Source organism: Manacus candei, unplaced genomic scaffold (genome assembly GCF_025592945.1).
Source record: "Manacus candei isolate 608988 ecotype Guabito, Panama unplaced genomic scaffold, ASM2559294v1 h1tg000028l, whole genome shotgun sequence".
NCBI classification, from domain to species: Eukaryota; Metazoa; Chordata; class Aves; order Passeriformes; family Pipridae; genus Manacus; species Manacus candei.
In genome coordinates this window covers 9,530,776-9,557,313 of record NW_026138076.1, presented here as the reverse complement: position 1 = coordinate 9,557,313, position 26,538 = coordinate 9,530,776, and the positions used below count along the sequence as shown (strand labels likewise).

The 26,538-nt window shown below is 38.3% G+C and overlaps 1 protein-coding gene across 11 annotated transcripts in view; it reads left to right on the top strand.

Annotated features, from left to right (window-relative positions):
* The window catches only part of FRYL (FRY like transcription coactivator), a 159,854-nt gene that overhangs the window by 20,258 nt on the left and 113,058 nt on the right, over positions 1 to 26,538 (top strand). For 8 of the 11 annotated variants that reach the window (XM_051789875.1, XM_051789871.1, XM_051789870.1 and 5 more), the window contains exon 1: positions 4,630 to 5,902. The exons of 1 other annotated variant lie outside the window; for it this stretch is intronic. In XM_051789875.1, the coding sequence (XP_051645835.1) occupies positions 5,725 to 5,902 (178 nt within the window). In that variant the 5' untranslated portion in view covers positions 4,630 to 5,724. Of the gene's footprint in view, positions 1 to 4,629; positions 5,903 to 20,620; positions 20,863 to 26,538 lie in introns of those variants that run through there. 2 more of the 11 variants (XM_051789872.1, XM_051789873.1) reach the window with 2 other exon arrangements.

Sequence of the window (26,538 nt, the reverse complement as noted above, 5' to 3'; positions counted from 1 at the left end):
TAACAGTTCCTGTTCAGCTGCTGATGGGTATATTTTGATGCTTTTCATTTCTACTTATATTTCACTTCTGCTAATGCTGAATAATTAGAGCCAAGCTCTGAAAAACTCAAATCACTGCAGAAATCCTCAGTCTTCCAAAGAAAAAGCCTCCACAACTTGCTAAAAAAGGATCTCCAGCCCCCCCTACACAGCAAATACCGCTTAAGTGATGGAAAGAAAAGCAAAACTTTTTACCAAGAGCTGCCAGTTGTTAGTTTCATTTCTCAGGAGACAGCTAGACTTCCTCTAAGAAAAGCATGGGGACAACCAAAACTATTTGCATGTTCACATTAAAGAAGCAATAAAATGAAACTACAGAAAGATTAAATTACTTAGCTGTAAAGTATTTAGTATACAAAATAAGAGCTACAAGAAGTTTACACTGACTTAGAGATAGTTTGTTGCAAAATTGTATGTTGCTTTGTCCCTGCTTATACTGGTCCTTAGGTTTTTTCCTGTGAAACTACATTAATTGAACTGAACCAAGAAAACCATTAATTCCAAGTAGCTTGGGAATTAACTGTAATGTATGAGTTGAAGTTATATGTAAGATAGCCTCTTACCTTGAATATATTTTAAAAGTTTGAAACTTTCTGACATGCAAAGTTAATTCCTTTAAATATATTCCTTACAAGTGGCTACTGCAAACTGCTAAAAGGTGAGATGACACCACAAAATGACAAATTAACTGTGTTCTCCCTGTGCATGTGTTTTTCTAGGTTATGTTGTTTGTTCAGTTTTCTGTATTTAAAAGATACATGCGAGTGTTATTGTTCTAAAGCAAAAAAGCCTGCCATTTAAAAAAAATGTAGCATATACAGAAGAAATGGGATTTGTCTTCCCTATCTCAGCAGTCTTTTGTGTGAAATTATGATAATGTCCTGCTAATTGGCTAGCAGGTATAACACAGATGTCCAGTATCTGTGTTACCTCTCATGAGTTTAATGCAGGTGTGTGAACTTATACTTCCAGACTGGATTGAAGGTTCAATTTCTAACTATTGGAGGAAGAATAATTTTGATGTGTTGTTTTGTCCTACCTACGTGGTCCAGTTGCTGAGAACCTGGGAGAAAACACAGGTTCTGTGTGCCAACAGATGTGCCACACTATAGCAGTGTTTATCTAAATGCGGAGATTGTAGAATCGTTCAGGTTGGAAAAGACCTTTACATCATCAAGTTCAGAAGGTTTGCAGCGTGAACTTCTACCTTGCCGGCACAGGAACGCCTCCAGCTGCCTTCTCTGCCGGCGGGGTCATACCAGTGGTTGTCGAGGAACACACTCAGCGCAGGTAGCTCAGTGTGCAGCTGCGGGTTGAGCTCTGGGGGGACAGGAGCCCGAGGCAAGAGGCTGTGAACTCCCGACGCTTCGCATAACAAAGGGCAGGGGGACCTGTGGTGACCCACACACTCAAACACACAGCAGGAGCCGAGGGCTCAGCTGGAAAACCCCAGATTAGACTGTGAGGCTGTAAAAGTTCCGGGTCTCTCCTCGGAGGCACCAGCTCCAGCTGTTATTTTGTGACTTAGTTATTGGACCATGATTAAATTGTTTTAAGGATCTGGACTCCGTGGTCTGATACTCTGCTATGGAAAACCTGGGGTCGAGCCCTAAGGAAGCCTAATCTGACAGTGTGAGTGTGGGGTGTGTAGCTCCGAAGGGGCCTTGGTCCCAGCTCAGGTGGTGCGAGAGTGAGGGCCGGAGTATAAGGTCCTGGATGGTCCAAGACAGAAGTTTCCCTAGCGCGGCTGTGTTTTGGAACACGTGTTCCCACCATGCCACCCAGGCCAGCCTGAACTTGTCTTCTGTCCGTGCTGCAGGGGTCCGTGAAGTCGGGCGCAGTTCCCTTTTCTCCTGTGCCCTTGCCGTCTGTGCGGCACCGACAGGCGCATCCCTGCTGACTCCGGCTCGCCGGGCTGGGCCGGAGCTCTGGAGCTGGGGGAGGATGAGGAGGGCGGGGGGCGCGGCCTGGCCCCGCCGCCGGGCGGGGGCGCTGCGGGCACAGCTGCGGAGCCGGGCGGGGGGCGCGGGGCTCCCCCTCAGGACCTCGGCATTCCCTTCCGGCACAGCGATCCGGGCAAGCCCGGAGGGCACCGCGCTTCCTCCCGGCCTCCGAGCCCCCGGGACCTGTTTTGCCATCTTGTACGTTAGATATAAGGGAAGAGTTTGCCCTCTCTCCGACTGCAGGTAGGGCTGGGCTGGGCTGGCGTTGCTCTGGCGGCGTGGGGTAGTTGAAGAAACAACCTGCTACAAAGCTGCGGGTTTCCAGTGCACGCCTGGTCGGGAAGAGGCTTGTCAAAGGATGCATTGTTTATGGTAGCCTATAGGGTATCTAGGCTGTCTTCTAAAATTGTACTTCCCAGTATGTTGTCAGGTTTGTAATTGTCTTTTAGTATTGTTATGGCTAATTTTGCCAATTCTAAGAATTCTCTAGGCGTGAATTTCAAGTGACTTGCAAGTAACTCCCTCTCACGTGGATCTTTCTTTCATTGATTGTCTTCTGTTTTTTAAGTGTTTCTCATTCTTGGGATGTTCCTTCATCAACAGGTTCACTTGCTTCGGTGGAATTCCCATGTAGGTGCTCTTCCTATGCACCCCTGTCAAACACCTTGGCTGTTTGTGTCCTGAAAGATCTAACCCAAAGAGACAGTGCTCTGAGAAGTGCTGTTACCCTGTGATCACTCCCTGGGTCTCCCAGTGTGGTGTTTCTGCATGTTTCATGATCTGTTTGTAATCCCTTATGATGCCAAGTCCTGCTAATGTGGATTCCCGTTAGTGAGAGATGTGGAGCTCAGACATTATGTTGCACAGCAAGTGGTATAAACATCAAGAACTGTGGCAAGGGAAGCCTGAATGACCTCAGGAGGCACTTCAGTGCAAAATCAGTCCACCTTTGAGTGTAACAGAAGTGAAATACACATAAAGACATCAAAGGACTTACTGTAATGCAAATAATAATTCTATATAAGAGCAAGTCTCCTATTTTTTTCTATTTAGAGGTTCCAGAATAACTGTTAAAATTTTTCAAATAAGTCTTTTTGTAACCTGTTCTATTTAGTTTAAAGGTTACTTTAGATATAACAATTGTAAGACTTCTCATGTTTTCTCCTGACAAATTATCTGTAAAACTTGCTCAGATTATATAAAAACCATAATTGTACATTGAATTGTGTAAGAAGATGCTAAGAGTAAGTGTGAAGGAGGAGTGGATGTGAAATGACATAGGCAAAAACATAAGCCTTGTATCTTGGCTTCATTTTTTACAAAATGCTGTTTTCATAGAATCTAATGAAGTATGGAAGTCCTGGAGTTGGCCCCCATCCATCCATATACAAATATATATATATATCCCCAACTGTCTTCTGTAGAAAACTTCTTGATGTCCTTCTCTTAGAAGTCAAACAAAAGCCATCCTGAAGGAAAAATCAGTCAAAAGCTTTGTGATACATCCGTGTTGTATAAGCTTTATTAGTTTATCAAGTTTGTTCTTGAAATATAATTACGTATATGGAGAATGGTTTTTATTCCTTGCTTGTAGTTTTTTTGTATATCCTATTACTTGAAAGGCTGCTAAGTTTTCTCATTTAAAAAAGTATAGTTTAAACCCTTAATTTTTTTTAAATTCATGGCTAATTCACATATGCTACATGCTGTGTAAAAACTCACACCTTATGCATTTAATGCAAGTGATGAATGAGGTACTTGCACTTCACCTGTCAACTCCACCCTGTGTCCACATGTGTAATAAAACCTTCATAGTGTGGTTAAGAGCACTTGTTTGAACCTTTCAGAGTGTATTTGTTAGGTACAAAGCAAAATATCTTACTGCCCCGTCTTTGCAAACCGTAGTTTGGCAGGTGGATGGCTGGAGCATTCTCGTTCTCACAGAAGCATCTGAATTTCTCTCTTGTTCCCAAATGCTAGAAACTGCAAAGTGGGTTTGTGGCAAGATTTCAAGGGCAAAAAAAGAAATTCTATTGAAAAAATAATGCTATTATGAATAAATGATTGCTTGAGCTTGTAATAACTTATGATCTTTTATAATCACAAATTGTCTTTGTGATATATTTATTATTTGTTCTGAAAACTCATAAAGCACTTTTCTTCTGTGTAACTCTTTTTGTATTGTGAATGTATTGTGAATGAAATCATTATAGGGAGAATTTTCTGCTTGATCTCTCTGTAGGAAGTAATATTCTAGCAATGTGTCTTATGATAAGGTCAGAATTTTGTATTCATCTACAGTGAAAAAATTGTGTAGACATTTATTCATTTACAAGTGGACTATGGACTGACTTGAACATTGGGGGATTTTAATGCAGTTTTGAATAGAAAAGCTATCCTATTTTATCAGTCTGTATAGAACTTGAAAAATATCTTAGGTGGCAACTTTAGTGAACTTCTTCAAGTTGTGGCATTCTGAACCACAGACATGACAGAGTAAGACTGATAACTTAATGCAGTTGAGTAGCCCCTTGTAAGCACTGAACTACTGAAACTCTGAGATCTGAAACAGGTTATTCTGGTTTTTTTCTTTTTAAGACCTAGACAACAGTAATGAATTTCAGATTAAATACCTTCTTTTAAGGACTGTATGTAGTATGTATGCTTCATGTGTAGCTTGGATAATTATGTTGAATGCTTTCAGCAATGCCTTGGACACCGAGCTGCTTTCATAAAAATAACAGATGCATGTAGGCTGCCACTGACCTGTTGAGTATTGGTGGATTTCCTCTAAGTCTGCCATCTTTGGTGGCAAATGAGGTGGGAATTCTGTCTGTATTCTGGTATTCTGTCTGTGAATCTCCACTCCAACTCTTGTAAATAAAAGAATACTTAAATTGAAAAATGGTACATATTCTATTCCCAATTGTAGAAAGCCTTAAGGAATGCTCCTCTATGCTAATATATCCCTTTTTTTTCCTTCATGAACTCTCTGCTCTATATGCAAGGCATCTTTCTTAATGTCTTCTTTAAGCTAAATATAAAACAACGCTTAAACTTCCCCAAATAAAAAGCTCAGCTAAACCAGGTACATAAGGAGAAGTAGCCCTAGGGATAAAGTGGATGTTTGGACAAAAATTGACAGGTTATTTCTGTACTTGTAGTTTTCTGGAAGATGGTGTGAGTATTTTAAGTGGTAAAAATAGCATCAGAGTCTCTACAAAACAAAACTTCATAGAAGACAGAATATCTTAGTAGTTAAAACTACGTGAGAATGCAAATGGTGATGTTAGAAGCTTTGTTAAGCTGGCATATAGACATTCTGAGTGATAAGTGTAATCTTTCAAATACAGATGAATACTGTACACTTCATGAAAATTAAGAGCTATTGAACTCTGTCAGATAGGACTTTGAAAATGTGTTGTGAATTTTCTTAGTGCTTAAAATGTTGCGGTGCTAAATACAGTTTCTTCTAGGCGTGCAGAGTTTAGCATACATGGTTAATATATAGACTTGTTGTTGTTTGGTTTTCTTATCAGTCCACACAGTTAGACGTCTTTAGAATCTGCCTTGGAGCAGCTGGCTGCCAGCTGACGTGCTGGGGTTGGCACCACCCAGGTTTAGCGTGACATCACTAGAAGTTCTACCTCTGTGCTCAAGGAAGTTGATGTGGGAGCCACGCTCTAACGTGGAGCTAAACTGCTAAATTTAGTTAAATGCTGAGAACACAGGGCATGTGAAAATGGAATTCCTGAAAAAAATTGTTCCAACTGTTGTTTCTGGTGATGTAGTTCCGAATGTTGGGAGTACTGCCCATGAAAGCTCTCCAAGGCTGTTGAAGATGAGACGTGTCAGACTGTTTTCATTGGGGCAGACAATAGATGAAGATGAAGAGACACATGTTTTACATCCTGATTACAGTATGTATCCATGTCATCAACCTGGTAAAAACTGATCTCTAATATTTTTCTTCAGATCATGATTATTTTGCTAAATTGACAAATTTGGTTAAAAAAAAGCCTTTTTTATCAAAGTCACTATGATAGTGGCATCTTTAGCTTTAGAACTGTTTTATTGTTGTCACACTGTAATTTGTTAGTGACTTATTTGGAAGTAATTTTACAGGATTTCTAATGTTCTCCATGTCTTTGTGTTCCTGTGTGACTTTTTTTCCTCTTTTTGGGATAAGAATTTCTGTTAAAGTTTTTAAACTATAATGGAGCTAAGATTAGGCACTAAGACTTGTCTAGACAGAAGAGTGCTACACAGATCTGTGACTGCAGTGCAGGGTGTGAGTTTTGTGTCACCTTTTCTCTCCCTGTTTTTCAAATCCACTAAGATTTCAAAGACTTTCCTTTTAACAGTTTTTTCATCTCAAAACTGTATACATTTTCCTTTTTTAGTGTTTTGAGGATTGCACATTTTAAATAAACAAAATATATAAATAAGTCAAGGTTAAATATGGACATTGTATAGAGAATTTTTTACTTAAGAACATGAGTAAGCTTGTTTGTATGAAGATTTCTTTTATTTTTAATTTTTTTTTTACTACCTGTTAATGTCTAAATATTATGGTGTATTGTGCTAATAAAAAGTAGTATTAGTTTATATTCCTCTTTTGAATAGTACAGCTGGGTGGCAATGGAAAAATTCAATTTTAGTTTCTTTTTTTCTTTTTGTCTTCAGCTAAAATACTATGGTCTTGAGCCTTTATATCTTGGATCCTGAAGGCTGTCGCAGTTTTCACTATTTGCTGTGTGGTTGGCTATTTTCAGGAATTAGTATGTCTTTTAAATTTTTTTCCCTTATGTGTCTACCTGCAAAGGTGGGAGATGGTGGCATTTGTCCATCTTACTGGGTGGTGAACTTACAGCCTTAACTATGGAATTAAGCTTGTAGTGGTGGTGGGAGAAAGGGATTTCCTTGGAAAGACTTCTCTTAGCGTTTCTGATTGTATTATAAACTACTTTTTTTCAGTATGTCAGGTTGAGTAGCATGAGCAAATGAGGAAAGCAGTGACAGTTCTGTTTTGTTAAACAAGTTGTTCCTGTGCAGAACTAATTAGAGCAAGTTAATGTTGTAATGGTATAGGCTACTGAAGGCTGCTTACAGAATAAGGTCTGTTAAGGCTGTTACTGCCTGATGTGCTTGAAAACTCTGATCAGAAGCTCATGGTGTCTGATGGTGAACATCTTTTAGCCTCATATCACTGTGGTGTGCACAACTTAAATGTCTCCATAGGTGTAGCTCATTAATCCTCCTTTTACGCTCTATTCTGGTTTCTTTACAGTTCTCAATTCTAAATAATTTTTTTCAAATGTTATAATTTCAGAACAAATGGAATTATCTTTGTGCCAGGTTAAAAGAAAATAGAATACACCAGTTCTGCTGTTGAAGATGAATTTTCCTCTCTTGGTTATTAAATATGTGTCAAATGGTGATTATTAGGAGTGATTTTGTGGAAATCAGCAGTGCCTGACTAGTGTCACTTAATATTGTGATGTCATCATTTGCGAAATGCAGACTTATAGTCTCTTCTGGGATCATGCTTTTACAATAGCAGATAGTAGCTGAATCCTCTTTAAATTATCTGCTTATTTCTATTTTTGTATCGTGGTAATGGAATGAACTGCTCTGCTGGAATAGAGCAAAAGAACTACTGTGTTTACCAGCTGGGTATGCTGCAGAAGGCAGGTGCCGACCAAACAGGTAATAAAACAATAGAATGATTTGAAAAAAAATTGTAACATTTACTTGCTTAATGTCAGCAGATGTGGTATTAATGAACCACAGAATTTAACATAATGAATGTTGAGGAACTCAATAGGTTTTTTTAACCTAAGGTGGTTTGTCCTGTAAATATGTTTGAATTTGAAAGTAGGTGGGGTTTAGTTTTTTCTTTTACTTTCTATTCCTTACTGATACTTTTTAGGAATATTTTTGCTTTAGTGAAAATTTAGGTGAAATACTGAGTCTGACAACTATTTTTAAGTACAAAAGTATTATAGAAGATCTCAAACTAACCAACCAATCAAAAAAACTACTCCTGGCATCAAAAGCATAAAAGTATTATTTTTATAGCACCACCTAGTTGGGTTTGACTATATCTGGCCTAAAAATTTTGTGTGGAATTCAAGTGATGAGGGATTTGTTTTTTGTTTGGTTGGTTTTTTGGTTATTAAAGCATTTATTGTATCACCTTTCAAAATGTTAACTCAATTAGTATATACTTTGTTTTAAAGCTGAAAATAGGACCTTGGAAATACATGCTCTCTAATGTGCCTTTTTAAAATACATAGTTTCTGTCAGAATGGTTTCCAGTGTATTTTAGAAATCTTTTGTAACTGTCTTTTTAGATGTATAGGGTTGTTAGAACTGTAGAAGAAAGCCATAACTCGTTGTAGTATTTGCATATTGATTGTATGCATCACAGTGCTTAATAGATGTTGGTAAAAGAACAGTCAGTTTTTTAAAATTTGCTGTAGCATTTAAGAGTTCACAGGTTTTCAGTTTTAAAAATTTCTATCTCCAAAAAGCTACAATTCAAATAAAACATAGAAAGCTGAGCTTGGAAGGTTCAGGTTGTAGCATTAAAGAAAGGGAACACCATGCCCTGTGTGAACTCACAAATGGCAGCTGTACCTGTGGTGTGTGAAATGTGCCCTTCTGCTGCAGTTCTGTGCTTTCGGTTGTGCTGTAAGGCAGGGTAGCTAATAACGTGGAACTGTCTTAGTGGCCGACTGTGTAAGTCAAATCTGCAAGAACTGCATAAGAGATGTTAATTTTATCAGTGACATGAGTATTCTCATTGTTCAGTGTCCATGTTATTTCTGTGTATGGGAAATGTGCTTCCCTTCAAGTGCTCCTGCTAGGAGAGCAAAACTAAGCCAACAGGAATGTGTTCTTTTGTGGTAAAGAAATGAATAATAGAGCTGTAACTGCCTCGGGGTTATTAGCAGGGGCTGGATATGCATTTTAGTGCCTGGGAGCACTTGCCCCTGTAATACCAGCAGCTCTGCAGGCCATTTTCAGCTCTGAGTTGCATCTCTGATGAGCCTTGTACAGGAAAGGATGACCGTGGCCCCAGTGCCTGTGTGGAACAGAAGTTGGTTTCTGTGCCCAAGTTCAGAGTTTCAGTCAGAGAAGACTGGGGGGGTTGGTGGACAACCAAGTACCGTGGCTTTGCCCCCCGTCCGACACAAACTGCTCGCTTGTATTCAGAGACTGCTCCATAATACTGTTTGGGATCCAGAATACTATTTACATAAAAATCTCTAACCCTCTCTCCTTGTTTTCTTATCACTGGAGATAGCATTGTTTTGCTTGAGTAATACCCCAGGAAATTTTTCTGTGTATATTTTCCATAAGAAGTAATAAGTGAACCTTTCCTAAGGGCCTTTAGAACCTGCTCTTGAAGCTCTTTGAAACAGAAGGTAGGGAAAGGAGATTTTGGTTTGATTTGAGTGCATTTTTACAAGCGGATCAGGCTGATCTAACAGTTTGCTGTCAGTGAAAAGGGCAATCTGACTCCCAGCTGTGCAGCCCTTCCCCATCTCCTGTTGGGTGCTGGTGTGGCTTTTCCCTGAGCTGATTAATTTCACAATGCCAGCAGAAAATGTTCTAATATTTTGGGGGCAGTTTTTTTGAGATGAATTGGCAAGGGGAATTAACTCACTGAGAGGGCCTTTTGGGTCACTAGTGGGGGCAGCATTAGATGTCTTACCATCACCAAAAGTAGCAGTCACCTTCTGGATACCCTCTGTTTTAATTGATTTGTGGAAAACAAACTCTTTAATATTTTAGATAAATGGAAACACAAGCATGCCTCCTGAGTTTTATTTTAAGTGCAGTGATGATATGTTTTATTATTACTGCTTATAAGCAGATACAATGACCACTGGGTAAATGTTTTTTAAGTAAGGCATTACCTTCAGATGGAGTCAATAAAGAACTGAAATAAGGCCCAGCAAATCTTTTTAAAAGTAAGCCCAAGTGCAAAGAGAGTATGCTTCTGACTTCTTTATTTTACCTTAATATGGAAAATTGGCTATAGTTATATTTAACTGTTTTTAAAAACGTTATGGCATGGCTTAGTTTTAGGAGACATCTCAAATATTATTTTTGACCTTATTTTTTGAGATCTTTTTTAAAAATTGTGTTGTATACTTGACTGTATGCCTAGTATGCTTTTGCTGTAGCTGTCTTAGGGTTTCATCAGAAGAATAAACATGCAGGAACTTACTTTGGTTGATTTGTGAAGTAATTGTAACTTAGTGCTTCTTTCAAGGTGAGTATCAATACAAATGAAAGGTGGATCTAAAATTACCTTTTCTTCATACTTAACAGGTACTCATGTGGAATATATGTATATAAGGAGGTAATTCACTTGTTTTCCTCTGGGGAAGAGAGTTTACATTTGTTTCTTTATTGCTATTATTCACTTAATAGATTATCTTTGTATCACATTTGCAGGGTCTCGTCTGCATCTGCTGGCACTTTAAAGGTTTTCTCAGGCATTGGTGTATTAGTGTAAGGTGTCATATGACAGCTGAGTCAATGTAATGGCTCAGTGCTGTCAACAAGAGATTGAACCTGTCCATCTGTATAGTTGTCTTGTATATTCATTTATTCATTTTTAGTGTTCCTGTTGCATATCTATCTTTGGTGAGACTTTATCTGGCTAAACCAATAGGAAACACCCCTTTCCTTCCAATACGGATAGGCAGCAAACTGGAACACTGTGAGAAGGAGCCAACAGCAAATTTAGGAAGTGAATGTTAGTAACCCTGCTGTTTGGACTTTGTTTTTCTGTTCTTTTTGACTTTCTATCTTGCAGATTGTGAGCTGAAGAGTAAGAAGTAATGAGAACTCCAGTTTATTAAGGGAAAAAAAAATTAAAGATGAAATTGAACAATATTTAGCTGCCAATATTCTTTGAAACATTGGGCTAATTCTTTCAAACAGTGCAGATAAAACTTAGTGGGGAATTGTAAATATCTTTTGACCTTTCCAAACCACAGTTATTTTAAGGTAGTTGTGAGAGGGACAAAATAAAGCTTTTAACTTGGAAGGAGAGAGGGAGAGACATGATACACGTGGGGGATGAAAGAAAATTTAACATAGACAGAAAACCAAGCAAGTCTTCAGAAGATTCTGTAAAAGCTGATAAAGGAGAGTTGTGAAGTGCTAAAGTCAACAAGATGTGGAGAAACTTGTGAAAATAATGATATCTACTACTGTAAAACTATTCTTTCTGTGATATACTGGTAATACAAGGACATAAAAATATTCTTTTAAATTCTTTGTGTCTAAATTGTCCACAGACCTTGAAAGGGACATTTTGAGAGGGAAAGAAGAGTTTAACATGTTGTTCCTTTTTGATTTATACTGTAAATATCTTGCATGCAGAACAGATTTTAAAACTTACTCTATTTTCGATAACGTCTGTTAGTGATGCCAGGATAGAGTATATAAGATGCTGAACAGCATGTAAAATAAAAATATCACCTTATTTTTAAGGAGCCATTTTGAAATAAAAAACTGTTATCCTTTAAAACACATCAAAGTCTATCACTGGGCTAAAAAAATCCAAAATAATATCACCCCTGATGTTCAAGAAAGCATTTGTAAGGTCACTATAGTATTTACTAGCAGGATTAAGTCAGCAGTTGCATATGAAGATTCTACACTAGTGATATCAACAATTCAGATTTACGTTACAGAAAGATTATAATTGGAACATTTTGTTAAACAGTTTTTCCCTTGTCAGTTGAAAAGGGAAGAACTGTGTTTCAAATGGATAAGTTTTAGTTTGTAGGTGATATGACTAGTCTTAATCTCCTTTAGGGTTTTTTTTTCTGTTTCTAGTGAAAATGTGACTAGTAAATGGAAGAGTCAGATAAGACATTTTTCAGTAATTTATTATATTTTTGATGACTCTTGGTAGTTTCTGTTGGCTGCATTTGTTAACTGTTTTATGTGTTGGTTTGCAAACTGTGTTTCTAGTTGCTTTTGTTCTAAGCTCTCCAACAACAGACTGATTCCTCCCCTGTGAGTGCTAACTTTATATGGGTTCCTTATAAGAAGTATTATGTGGATCCAAACTGAGGGAAAAGTAATTTCAACTACTTCTTAATCAAGGGCACTTTTGGAAAGTGTTTCCACTTTCGGTAAATGTCATTCTTTGTGTCTCTAACTTATCACTGAATAGCCTTTAGTTACTCTTTAAATAAGAAAATGTCATGAGTATTGTCTTCATTTGGGAATATGTTCTCTCAGTTAGTAAATGCTGTTGAAGAATACCTGTGGTTTGTTAAGTGCTGTTAGTGGTGGTTGTTTTACTTGACATGCATCTTCTTGCTCTCCAGCCAAATTCTGAAAGGTCCCTTCAAGCACAAACCCACCCATACAGGAGGGTTCTTGGCTCAGGCTTGAAGGTTCTTGATGTTTGCATTTATTTATAAAGGAAAGATTTTGTTATGAAAAATCCAAATGCACTACTGACTTGAAGAGATAGGTAAAACTTTCAGAAAGCCATATCACTTTAGCAGTGGTACCTTCTGATTCAGTTTCTTTCTGCAGCAGTTTTTCATGAGATGCTCTGGATGTTCGTGACTTGGTATATCCTCACTTTATAAGCTGTGCAGCACCCCTTATATGGAGATACTACATAAATAATAATAATTCTTTAGTGCATTAGTACTGATGAGTTCTGTAGTGACAAGCATGGGTGGTGGACCCCGATTGCTTGTGAGACTTTCAGTCCTCATTGTTAAGACCAGTATGGCAAATATAAACTTCAGATACTCTAACATCAGGATACTGTTGCACAGTCATATTAGACACTGACTCAAAACTGTCTGGTGTCTCTTGGCATCTCTTAAAAATCCAGTGAGAACCTTGTCTCAGTTACTTCTTTGAGAAGATGACTGGCTGAAGGAAGGATGTTTTTTAATTTCAAAATATTTTCTAACTTGAAACATGATACCTAGGAAATAATACATATAAAAGCAGCTCATAACTTGTATAAAAATATTGTATTATTTAGTATGTTGTTTTCAGTTAATTAGAATTAGTTTAAAAATGTTTTTTCTTTATTGGTTGGAATTTCCATTAACTCCTGTTTCACGGAAGGAGCTGCGTAGAACAGAATAGCTTAATTTGCCCAGATGTTGATGAAGTTATACCATATACATTTATTAGGGGCATTGTATGTTTGGACAATTGACATGTTCATGTCACTTACTGGTACTAAGTGACATGAACAGTATCCATCTTCTGTATCAGTAGATAATATGACTGACAAATAAAGAGCAGCCAGTTGCTGAATGGAAAAAGCCAAAGCATGTTCTTCACATTATGTGAACATGTTTTTACTCCCTGATTTCAGTTCTTCATTTTTCATTAACTCGTAGGGATTGTGTTGGTGTGATACTGTCCCTTTGCATTTGATCTGCTCTGCCAGATGCGGGTGCAGGGATGGAGAGCTGCCTGCTGTGTGTCAGGGGAGTGCTGTGCTTTGGAGCTGCTGCCCCATGTGCATCTGCTGGCAGAGGCTGTTTTGTAGTCCACCAGCCAAGGCACTTTAAGGAACTTTGTGTTGTGAACTCTTTGCACAACTTTCACACAAATGCAACCTTGTTTTAAACTTTTAGTGTGTGTTAGGTGTTTGCTATCTTAGGTGTTGCATTTAGCTGCCCTTGGGTTTGTTACTACTTCTGGTTCTCTCCTTTCTGATTTTTTTTATTTCTTTTCTTGCATTTCTTCTGTGTAACAGCACACTTGCTCAAGATAAAGGTTCAGAAATGATACTCATAAATTCTGTTATTTCTGACTTGCAAAGCAATGTGTATTTTACCTTTTAATTACCTTTTTTAATCTTAAAAGTATCTTTATTTTGTATGTATGCTTCAGGTTCCTACAAGGGTATCTGTTGTTTCACAGAGACGCAAAAGCTGTAAAATTCAGCATTAAAAGCAATTAATTGTTTAAATCCTGGTAACTAAAGCATTAAAAAATACACTGTAAGTATTTGCTGGCTCTGGAATGAAGAAATATGCCAGTTTAGTTCAACTGTGAAGAATGCCATATTAATGTAATAATTCTATTTATTTCTGATATTGAGTGGAGGAGCTCCACATGCTCCTACCCTGTGTAACTGAAACATTGGGAAAGGCAATTGCAGGAGCTGAAACCTCAAGAGAAAATTGCCTGTCCGTGCCTTGCAGAGTTTACCCCTATAAGTGATTTTCTTTAACATTTTTTCTTTAAAGTTTTCCCAGATGAATCCTAAACTTTCAGTGGTGTTTTTCTCCGATGCTTTCGATAAGGATAGAGTAACTGATCCTCGCATGATACAAATATGATGTTTCCCGTAAAAGTGGCACAGACATTCAGCAGCTTGGGAGGAGCAACAAAAATAGAAACATAACTGATTTGTAGCAGTTGTCTTAAGGCCTTGTAGGGTAACAGAGTTAAGCCTTTCCTTACTCTATCCATTTAAACGCCCAGCAACTAAGCAGGGATTTTCTGTGTAGCTCCGTAACTATTTCCAGGTTCTATTTAAAAGGCTGGTGAAAACCCAAGAGCTGGTTCCCCAAACCTAGTGTGTTGGTATGTTAATGCTGAAGCACAGTGAGGAGGCTGATACAGTTATTTTAGGTTGTCCAACATAACTAATCAGGCTTTATATGTTTAAGGTTTTTGTGCAGTCATTGAAGATTGAAATTGAGCACCTTAGAGTGAGTAAATCACTGTGTTTTCTAGAATTTTAATAACAGGGGTGCCTGTGAAAATTGAGAAACTTGGATTTGTAAGGCTTTTAAGATGTGGTAAGAGCTTTAGGTTTGGGTATTGCTTTACCTGTCTCATTTCCTCTTGGAGGGAGATTGGTTAAATATCATCTCAGAACTGCCTGTTGCGGTGTTTGAGATGTTTCACCTTTTTGTTACCTGTTTGTTTCCTTGTAATCTTATGATGTTTGCTGATCTGGAAAGCTAGATTTTCAGGAAGGGCCACATACCTGTTTAGTCTAAATCCTTGCAAAGGTGGTAAGGTCTTTGTTAAACTACCTTGAAAACTGTTTAATTGTTCAGGATTTAATTATCCTTTCCTGGAAGTTGTGGGGAATTCTTTTTCTTTTTTTTTTTTTCTTTTGAGGCAGGCTTACTCTTCAATAAAGACAGTATTAACATACTGTAAAAGTAAATATTAACTATATCCTCTTTGATCTTACTGAAAGACTGCAAGAAAGGCGTGCATCTTCAATGTCCTTCCAAAATGAGCTGGAATTTACTTTAAGTGGGAAATATTTGTAGTTCTTTCCCTGAATGCATTTTCTGTCAGTCTATATCATCCTGAAAATGAATGTAGTAGAACTGAAAACTGCAAAGAAACTTTTGGAAGCAACAGTGACTGCAGGTTTTTTATGTAACTTAAAAGAATGCCTTTAGCTGTGGTTTTAAAATTGAGTGTTTATGCTGGAACGATTAATGTAAATTATTTTGTAGGGGGATGAATAAACAAATCATATTCTTTTATTTTGGCCATCTTGGTAGAAAAGAGCAAGAGCTGCTTTGGGGGTTTGAGGGAGGAAGGTAGTATGATATGCATATACTCCTAGAGAAACAAAACTATTGTAAAACTGGGGAATAATACTTCAAATGAGGTGAAGGGGGCGGGGAAGGAAATGAAGCTAGAAATCTGTAATGTTTTCCCTGTGAAACATATATGTATGACTTATGTTGTTTCTCTGTCATTTAAAAGCAAACTTTAAAAAGTTAAATATTGCTCTAAAGATAACATATACAGCAATATCTTCAGTCCTGAAACAACCCCTTTCCCGCACACACCTTTTCAACCTGTAGAGGTGAAGTAAAAGAACACTGTGAACCATGAGTTGTTTTGGTCTTGCATACCAGTGTTTGCCACAGGCCAAAGCTGCAGCAGTTAGTATGCATGTGGCACTTACTTTATGTACGTTTTTCAAAACAGTTGCCAGCAATGTCTCTGGGCAGCTCCAAGAAAATGGCATGATGCTGTTTGAATTAAAGGAGAGCTGTACAAACAGCCTTTGCATACACATTTGTAGTAAATGTATTGATCTACTGTGTATAGTGTTCCTTTTAGAAATATTTTTATTAAAGACCTAATTCTGCAAATAAAGATAAGTTCTGTTATCTGTGCTATCTACACTATGATAGTTTCAGATCTCTTATATTGCTTGGGTCCTCTAGCTACTTAAAACACTCAGGGCAAATCTTACCTGTCGTGTGACTGGGCTTACTATACATGTGCTGAAGGTATCTACAAGGTATGTGCTGAAGTGCCAAATAGACTTTGCTTGTACAGGTCAAGTATGCTATGGATGAATGGTACCATGAATGGACAGTCTAATACTTCCTGGAGCAACTGGACTTAGGACACATGAATCTTGTAATGTACCAGTCTATTTGCAGCCTGAATTCTGCAGAATGAGGTTGCTGAAGCAGCCTGAGCAATTTGCTTCTAACCATCCTCTTTACTAATAGTTTTTCATATCTGAGCAGAATGCATAGTGTGGACTGGATACTGGCATTAATCGTTTCAGTGCAGTGCAAACAACTTGTGTCTGCAGATTGAGCACTTCTGCTTTACAGCACCTACAGTCCTACTCTTGCCACTTTCTGTTCAGAGATTACTGATACCAGTGTGCTCATTCATGCATACCTCACCTTGATTTTTGAGACAGTATCAAAGAGATAGACTTTATAGTAGTCTGCTCCATTTAGTAGTGAAATTGATAACTGGTCCAGAATCAAAAGCTGTGCAGATATTGGGGGTCCATCCATATGTAAACTATGTATTTATGGGAACTGTGTAATGTCCAGTCTACTAATGAAAGTATGCACAAATCATCAATTCCAGAGTTTCTTTTTGGATTTTTTTTTCATACGTAAACTGGCTCCAGATCAGAGCTATTGACTTATATTTAAATGCAAGTGCTTTCTTTCCCATTTTATGTAAAATAGTAAAATATTAACCTTACGGAAGCCTCCTCTTATAAGTACGCAAAAGTGATAGCTATTTTTAGTGGTCATACTTGTTGCTCTCAATGTTAAACACAGTGTACTTTCCAGAACTCCGTTTCATTTTCCTTTCTGAGAATAAGGAACTGGAAGAGAATCCATACTGTGGATGACACTTTCTAACACAATTGTAGCAATACACGACGATGATATCTTGTAACTCTGTGTGTTGAGTTTTATTGGGTTCTTCTCAGTGAAAGAGCCTCCTCCATGCTTGGCAAGGTTCAAAGGCTTGTAATCCATAGTTTTTCTTTCCTGCTTCTACTTTTCTTGTTTTGATGAAAAATAAAACAAAAAGTTACATTTCAAACTCTGTGGTTTATCCTGAAATCTTCTATTTATTCCAGTATCTGGTAGGTTATTTCATTAGCTAGTATCAAAGGAAAATCAAACTGAAAAAGACTGAAATGGCAGTTGTCATCTTTGGTTATAAGAGCATTTAAATTGGGTTGTGAGAAAAAAGAAATGTTGGAAGGCTTGTGCACAGTTATACAGTAAGATAATGTTTATGACCATGATGCTTTTATGATAAGTCTAAGATACTGACAGATTACTCCACTTGCTAAATGGACTTATAACTTGTACTGATAACTTGTTTTCTCCTTTTTTAGGGGGGAGGGGAGGACTGGTGAAAGTATTTTGTGTAAGCTGTTCGTAAATCTTTTAAATTAATTATGTCCATTTAATCAAACTTGTTATGTCTGTGCATGTATGTATGAAAGCATATGTATCCAGGTAGTATTAAAAGAACATTCTTCTGAAAATATATTTGCTCCTAATATTCCTGATCTTCAATACATCTACTGAATCTTTGGAAGGAAAACCTTATACTCTTGGTACATACAGTTCTCACTTCTTAAAAGTTGTTAATGGACTAATACTCTCTATTGAGCTAAGAGCATTTAAAATTAATTGCTAGTATCCTTGAGGAAGCCCAATTAATGGTGATCATTAGGTGGTAGTGTGAATAAATAACAGTGCTACAAAATATCAAATGTCATGGCAGAAGACCATGTAACTTGCTTGGCCAAATGCTTCAATGTCATAAATAAATACAAATTTTGAAAAATATTTCCTAACATTCATTTGATTTTAAAACACTACTTTACAGAAATACTGACAACTTCACTGTTTGTTGAAAGTTGTTTTAACTCCAGAAGGTGGAACATGGAGATTAGTATTTCTGTGGGGTTGTTTTAGTATATCTCCTGGGGTTTCTGGGGTATTTGTTTTTTAATAAGCTTCTGGTGCTAATAACTTAAAGAATAAAAGCTGAGGGGGGGAAGAAGGACAACTACAAAGAACCCAAACTGTATTTTAAAAAGTCATTATTTTTGAGGTGCTGAGAGAGTTGGCTCATGATTTTGGAATGCACACTGTTAACAACGATTCCTTTGAAGAACTCTCTGTAGCCCAGTGTTAAAAGCAGTCAGAGACCAACCATAATTAATACAGTCTTTCAAATTAGTGGTGAAATTCATCAGCCAGTTCCAAAATCTGACCTTTACATCCTACTCATAACAAAATACAACCTCTGTTGTATCTTACTTAGTAAGAGGAAAAAGGAATGTTTGAAGTGCAACTTTGAATTTATTTATAAAGGAGTGATGAAAAGGAATATGAGGTAATACTGCCTACTACATGGGCAGTATTACCTGAAACAGGCTTATGAAAGAAAGTTTGATGCAATGTCCCAAAGAGTTGCTTTGTGTGGATGCCTGTCTGGGAAGAAAAAAGGACTGTTTGGATATAGGTAGCAATTTAGTATCTTGTTATAGAAAAATATTTTTTGCAGGGGGAAATTGGGATTATTTTTAGTCTGTCAAAACCGAGTGATGTTACCAGTCTCTCTCTTTTAATAAAACTGTTCTTCTCCCGAATGACAGCGGCTCTGTTGGTGGTTGAACCAAGTTAGGAGAGTGATGGGCTTCTCCTGCCCTTTCTCCAGTGTCCTGCTGGTGTGGCGTGTTAGACCTGTCATTTAGAACCTCTTAGCTGGACATCAGCTGGTTTATGTTACCTCCCTATTAGTGATAATTATGTTGTCTTATTGGGGTGGGGGATATAGATGAAAAAAAACACAAACAAACAAAAACAAAACCACAAAAAAACCTGCAAACCTTAAAAGTATTTGATGTACACTGTTCCTAAATCTTTTCAACAACTTCAGATAATTTCAGTTTATCTGAGGGTACAGGTCTTATTTCTTCCTCATGCCTTGTTTACTCCTAGTACAGGGTGGGTGTCAGTTCTGAATGATCCAGATTTTTTTAAAAATTACCCTCAAGCAGATTTAATCAGTCTGCCTTGGATCCACATGATTAATTTTTTGGTTCATCTGTATGGTGTGGGTCAAGTTATAATTTAAGTAGACCTAATGATCTAACAGTCATTAGACCTAAGGTCTACTGTTAGCAGCCACTGCCCCAGTAATCTCAGTATCCAGTTCTCTCAATTTCTGTATTTGACCCAAGGATAGCATTACATGTGTAGTTTGGTGGCAGTTGTGGAAACAAGCATTGTTTTCTCCATGTCATTGCCTCCTGTCAGTATGTAGAAATCTTTCTGAAATTTTTGACTACTTTTAGATTTGTCCAATAAAATTTTGGAATGCCTTCAGATGTGTTTTTGACCTTTGTAAATATGCCACCTCAAGCTGACAGAGAGCCACCACCTTTTGATTGTACCTGGTAGTGTGGGCAGAGTGAAGGAGGTTTGTCTCAAACTGCTTTACCCTGTGCTGAAGTGGGCAAAGGCTATTGGCGAGCTATCTTACTTTGTCCTGAAAGAGTGGCATCAAAGCCTGAATGCTGTTTGAGGCAGTATTGCATTGCAGTCATTGGAATCCAAACACTTCACACCTTAGAGACTTTCCATTGTGGTGTTTGAGATGATACTGAACAGGATAAACTATCAGACTTAATTTGTGTTAAGTCCTTAAAAATAAGAAAAAACCCACAAACCAATCTCAAACAGCTAGGAGAATCATAAAAGGGTTTGGGTTGGAAAGGACCTTGAAGATCATCTAAGCTCCAACCCCCTGCAAGGGTAGGAACACCTTTTGCGAGATCAGGTTGCTCAATGCTCTGTTCAGCCTGGCCTTGAACACTTGCAGGAACGGGATGTCCAGATCTGCTACTGGCTGTAGGTGTTGGAGCTAAATCGTCTGTGATTCTTTGGCAGGCATCTGCCCTGGGAATACTACCTATGGCTTCCCTGTCCTCCACTGTGATTCTGTTTTTCACATTTGTGATTTTACTGATCTCCTAGCGTAGAAGGCATGTTGTGCTTTTGGCACCGTGCAGAGCAACGCTGGGCAGTTTATTTAATTCATCACCGATCTTAACAGATCGGTTGGAAGTTTATTTAAAACTCAGTAAAGCACAAACAGCTTTTCATAGCCCCTTTTGGTCGTAACTGCAAGTAGTCGAGTAGTTTGGCTGCCGGGGGTGGGTAGATCCCTCACCCTGCCCGTGTGCCTGGTAGCATCCCTCGGGAGGAGCGCGGGTACGGCCTGAGGGCGGGAGCGCGCAGCCCCCGCAGCGGGCGGGGCGGGTGCCCTGCGGCGGGGGCGGCCCCGGGGCGGGGCCCGGCGGGCCAGGAGGGGTCGGTGCCGCCCGGAGCCGCCCCCGGCCCGCCGTCCCCGGGCCCTGCGTCACTCCGGGCCCGGCACGGCCCTCCCGCGGATGCTGGCGGAGGCGGCGGCGCGGCCGGCGCCCCGCTCCGCCCTGCCCGCACCATGCTCAGCCTGCAGGATTCCCTCTTCTTCGAGATCAGTATCAAGTCGCTGCTGAAATCCTGGAGCGGCAGCAGCAGTAAGTATGTCGCTGCACCCCGAACCACGGCAGCGTAGCAGATATCTTACTTTATGTATGTTTATATGTATGTATTTATTTATTTATGTGATTATTGCATGCTGCTATGTGAAATTGCCCTTTAAAAAGCAGCTTTTTAGCAGTGCTGTGTGCTGGTGCAATTTGGCATACCAAGGTGAGAGGTGAGCAAAGTGCACTATCCGCTTCTTAGTTCTTGTGTAAGATTATATATGTATATATTTATTTTTTATTTTCTTATGCTGCAGTTGTCTGTCTGATAAAGTCCTTTGCACCCTTTGCTGTCCAAGAGAGGTGACAAGTAGATGCTCGTCTCTGCAGAGTTACCAGATGCTGACGCTGTGTCTTAGTTCTGTCAAGCTCCAAATGCTCCTTTGAAGCAAATCAGTCACCCTTAGACAGTGTATTTTACAGGGGGCAGTATTTTTGTGCCTCAAGCCTATTATTAAAGCTGCAAGAAGTGCCCACTTTGATCTTCTAAATGGCTTGAAACTAGAGTTTCTAGGAGGATTTCTTTTCTTGATTAAACCAGGCAAACCAGGGATGCTGCTCTTGGTTCAGAGAACCAGTCTGTCCTCAGATCACCCCTTCACACATGCTTCAATGCAGGGTCTGGGGCCGGGCGCTGCTTGCGCTGTGTAGCAGGCTGTGCTAACGTAAGCACAACAACTTAATGACAGGTCGCCAGGAGGTGATAAAGATGACGTATTTGAACATCAGCTGAGTATTTCATATTTCTTAAGTGTCTTGTATTTTTAAAAATGAAAAAGGTCAAAAGGTAGAGGTATCTGGTATCTCAGCTTTATGTGTCATTAATTGCTGCTTGAGGTATACTGGGATGCACAGTTTCCACTCACCAAACACTTCATAAAAATACCTGCGTTAGGATTTTTACCCCAATACAAAAGGGTTTGTTTCACCTCTCTGTCTTGTTTGAAGGAATTAGTAACAAGTTAGTTGTTGTACAGTGTATTAATCAGTGCTAGGAGTTTATGCAGCTACTTAGTTTGTCCTAATAGCTCATTCGGACCTGATTTGCTTTTGCGCTACCTGCTGTAATTCATGATTTGAACTAATAACTTCTAGACTTATAAGATAAAGCAATGAATATTTCAAAATTGGCATCCTTATAGGTTTTACTTTTTACTTTTTTTAGTTTGTGTCTTGCAAATCAACTATATCTGTTCCAAATTATACCTTGTAATCATACTTGGTGGTTTCTAATGTTTTTGTTGAAGTAAAGATAACCAGAAGGATTTTTCTAATATTTTGTAGTAGAAGTTGAAGATGTCTTATGACAACGATGAAAAATCTTTAAAGTTAATTCATGTATATTGTTTCCAAACTAAATAAAATTATAGGATAAATCAGTTACAATAAATTCTATCTGCAACTAGATTAATAATTCTGGAATAGATAAGGAGATAAATTGCAGAATCTAGACTAGCTAATTATCAGCTGTAATAAGATAGAGAGTAATAATAACAAAAAGGGTGTCTGACAAGAGGTTATATATGATGCTATGTTTTCTCCTTTATGCCCTCTGTTATGTAAGCACAATGGAATAAGGTCTTCCTGATTCTTTCATCAGGAAGTGGTACTTAGATCATCCACCAACAAACCGATTTTCTGTGCACACTGATTAGATAGCTGAGGTTTATTTCACTTTTTTCCCCAATTGTCGCTCCATTTGTGAAAACTGCTGTGATCGTGGCATAGGTGCATGTCTGCTCTGTAAGCGTGCGAGAGTCGCATCCTGATGGCTCGCTGTGCACACTGGCCAGGAGCAGACCACTCTGTGCAGCCTGTGCCGGCTCCAAGTGTTGTGATTCACAGGGATACCTTAGTGAGTTGAGCTGGAGCAGGCAAGCTGGTTGCTTTTTTCTGAATCATTTTCTAATCAAGTGATGCAGTGTGTGCAGAGTGAGGAATTACGCAGTATTTATGTTGAGGATGTGTTTGGAAATTCTGGAAACATTCATATGCTAGGAAATTACTTGAGAAAAGTTTCTGCTGTGTTTTCATAAAATTTTTAGATGCAAATGCTACTTTTTATGGTTTTTACGATAACTTAAGATTTTTGTATGCTAAAGGATGTCAGAAGAGGAGTGTGTATGCTTGCATGCATTTCCATATACATAAAAATAAACATCTTCAGAGAGTGTTTAAGTGTATAACAGAAAGACAGCAAAGCTCCATGGGTCTGGTTAAGGACTTGCTAAGCTGGCATAATGTTGCAGTGCTGGATAAGGTTTTATTGTAGTTGATCTTTTTTCTTTCAGTAACAACAATGAAGTGACATTCATACGGCCTAGTTTCAGAATGCTGTCTCTGTGCCAACAATTTTAGGCATTACTTCTTTTTAAATGGAGTCAGGAATGTTCTTTTAATCCAACAGCGAAGTGAGGATGTTCCTGCTTAAGAATTATTTGCTTACTGAAGTTGTGGATGTAATGGAGGCTTTATACTGGCTTGTCCTTAGGTTGCTTGGCTCTATAGTATTTAAGGAATCTTAGTTGTGATAATGTATCTCAGTGTTCTTGGGTTCTGTTGTTCAGTCCATTGCAGTTTCAATATGTGGTCTCTTTATCTATTTTTCTGAGGTCTCGATTTTGTAGAAAAGATATTCATTTTTATTGTTTATATTGAACAGAGTAAGAAAGCTCTCAGATTTTGTCTACAAACTCCTTTGTTTAAGGTTAAGGAGATCTGGATGCCATGAGAATTACTATTATTAATGCAGTATGGGGGGGGTTCAAAAACCAAATTTGGTGCTGCTTATAGTGGAAAGCATTATGTAATACATACCTTTTGGTAAGACACAAAACAACTTTTAATGAAAACTAGGCATGTATTTCTGGGACTTAGAGTCTGGACAGGAACAACTGCTTCCAGTAAACACAAGTACAACCCATTACTGCTTTATTAAAAGCTCTTATGTGTTTCCAGTATATACTGTATTAATAGTCATATCCTGTTTGAAAATGAAGAGTTATTTCTGGATTTTTTTTTAAATTTTTTTAGTAGTATGTATTGTCTTTCTAATTACTAACATGCAACTTTCTGTTGCTGTGCTGCAGTTGTGCTCTGTCTGGTTAACAGAAGGGACTAAACAGAAGGGTACACCTGTCCTGTGGATGCTTCTCTGTCCTTAAACTCGTCTCTGTCTTCTTCTGGTAAATCAGTTTTGGGGGTGATTCATGAGATTTTTGGTACCGTCTTGCTCAGCTTGATTCAGAAGTCATGCATATATTTCAAGAACCCGTGCTGGTTAAAAGGACAGGGCTGCACTTAGCATTGTGCCTGCCAAAGCTACGCTGAGGTCGTTGCCCTTGACCTCCTTTTGATAAGAGTTGTGACAGTGATTTTGAAGTTACTTTTACTTCTGAGCCTGGGAACAAAGTCCTGCCAGGAAAGCGAGCTGCATCTGCCTGTACAGCAATTGGTTTTGAAACTGTGTTATAAAATCAGAAAGAAATGGAGCAACTTTAAAAACAAGTGAATTATTGGAGCTGTGGCTGCCAGGTGCTGACAAGCATGTGAAAACTGGGATGCTGCCTGGCAGATACTTCTGAATCATTCTTTCCGTGAATGAAAAAAAGCTCTTGAAGTTGAATACTCCCTTATCTTCCCATAGGATTAGTCTGACTGAAGATTACTTCCTCCTTTACCAACCAAAAATGAATTCTTGGCTCTCAAGAGAGGTTCTGCTCTGATAGTGCAGTATTTAACAAAATAACTGTAATGGATTCATTTTTATCCCGTGACTTTTTGTTTTATGACAGCAATGAAGCTATAATTTAAATAAGAAAGGTGAGATCACATTACAGTGCCATGATAGGAATGTATATGAAAAAGGACCATATGAAGAATTGTGGAACAAATGTTTCCTTGTCAGTCTTATTCTCTGGGAGGAGATAGAGTGAGCTGAAGTATATATGGAGGTGCACTTCAGCTGCTGACGGTGGTACTTGTCTCATCCTTTTAGTGAGCTGTTTTGGGTTATTGCTTCAGCAGAAATTTTCTTGGGAAGGTGGCAAATTTTCTTTTGTTGTGAAATTATCCAACTGAATCATCTCAAGGGAAGGAGGGTGGATGTTGAGACTGGTGTAAAAGACTGTTCAGGACCACCTACCTAGCAGTGAGAGGCTGACTGCCTCTTTTCCTGGGCATGTATGGATGTCTCAACTCAGCTGGATCGAGTCTTACTCTCATGTATATTGCATAGAAGCCTCCTTTATATTTTCTCATTTTTCTTCTGTATGACTGAGGTGGTATGATTGGGGTTTTGGGTATTTTGGGGTTGGTCTAGCTTAAACTACTAGTAAACATTCATAACTACATGTATACTTTTTGCCTGCTTTATCTGTTTGATGCCTGCAGTCTGTACTGTAACACTTTGTGTGTAGGTTGGGCGTTAGGGCGTGGATTAGGGAAGTGTATATATCCAGATTTTTAGCAGTCATATCCTTTACCAGCTAAGGATGTATGATGTTTTGGGCCTTACCTTGGACTTCTCTGCACATAAATGTGGAAAATATTGAACTGTGATTTAAAAAAAAAAATATAATTTTTTTTTGGAAGAGTGTCATGTGTGAGGTTCTTCATATTAATTTTTTAATAAGATGCCTGCTTTGTTGGAAGTACGTTATGTGTTGGGATATACATTGTTTATGTTCATCAGGCATAGATGCACTAAAATGAGCTTTCCATTGGGACATTCTTTCTATTAAAGTAATAAACTTTTTGCTACATTCTGTAATGATTCAAATCGTGGAAGAGAATGCCGTTGAAAGGAGAAAGTGCACCAAATGCAAACCACTCTGTCAGCTACTGTTGCTGGAATAAACTGCATGCTCTGCAGGGACTTCAGGAAAGCTCCAGATAAACCAATTGCAGCAACCCATATCAAATACCCCATTTCTGCTGACTTTTTTTTTTTTACACTCTAGCTCTGGTGCTTTTGTATTTGAGGGGGAAAGGTTTAGACATTAGGGGTTTAATAGCATTTAAGAGATCACTGACACAACAGCATTTATTTATTTAGGAAGGTAACTGCTAACTGTTGTATACTATATCCTGTGTGCATGCAGGTTTTCCCCTGCAGAGAAAGAAATATTCTTCCTCATTTCTATACAAAGAGTAATGATGCTAGTCAAAGGGAGCTATTAAATTTTGTTAGGTACAGTCCAAAATAAAGGGTGAATTTAAACTTAAAGAGGAAAAGACCATTCTAAATAAAAGGGGATGTGCAACCTGAAAGATACCAGGCCATGCTACTGTAAATGTGAATTAAGTGTTTGAACCCTAACATTCCCAGTCACCTGTGTGAATGCCACAAGCAGAGGTTTATATTAGTAGGTCTGATAGAAACTACATGCTGTGAGAGATTTCATGGGAGTTAAATATGATTTGTATAATAACCTACCAAGCTGCAGTAACAGAAGAACATAAAATGCTGAGGCATAGAATTGCTTTGTTTTAATTACTTTTATTATTAGAATAATATCTATTGGAAAATTAAGGTACATAAAAGAATAAACTTCCTGTAATTGAGTTTGCATTGATAACTCTCATTAGACAAATTGAGAAGTTTTTATAAAGTGATCTAGAAGTATTTAAAATACAGTGATGGTCAAAAAGCAAGAGGTGGAAAAT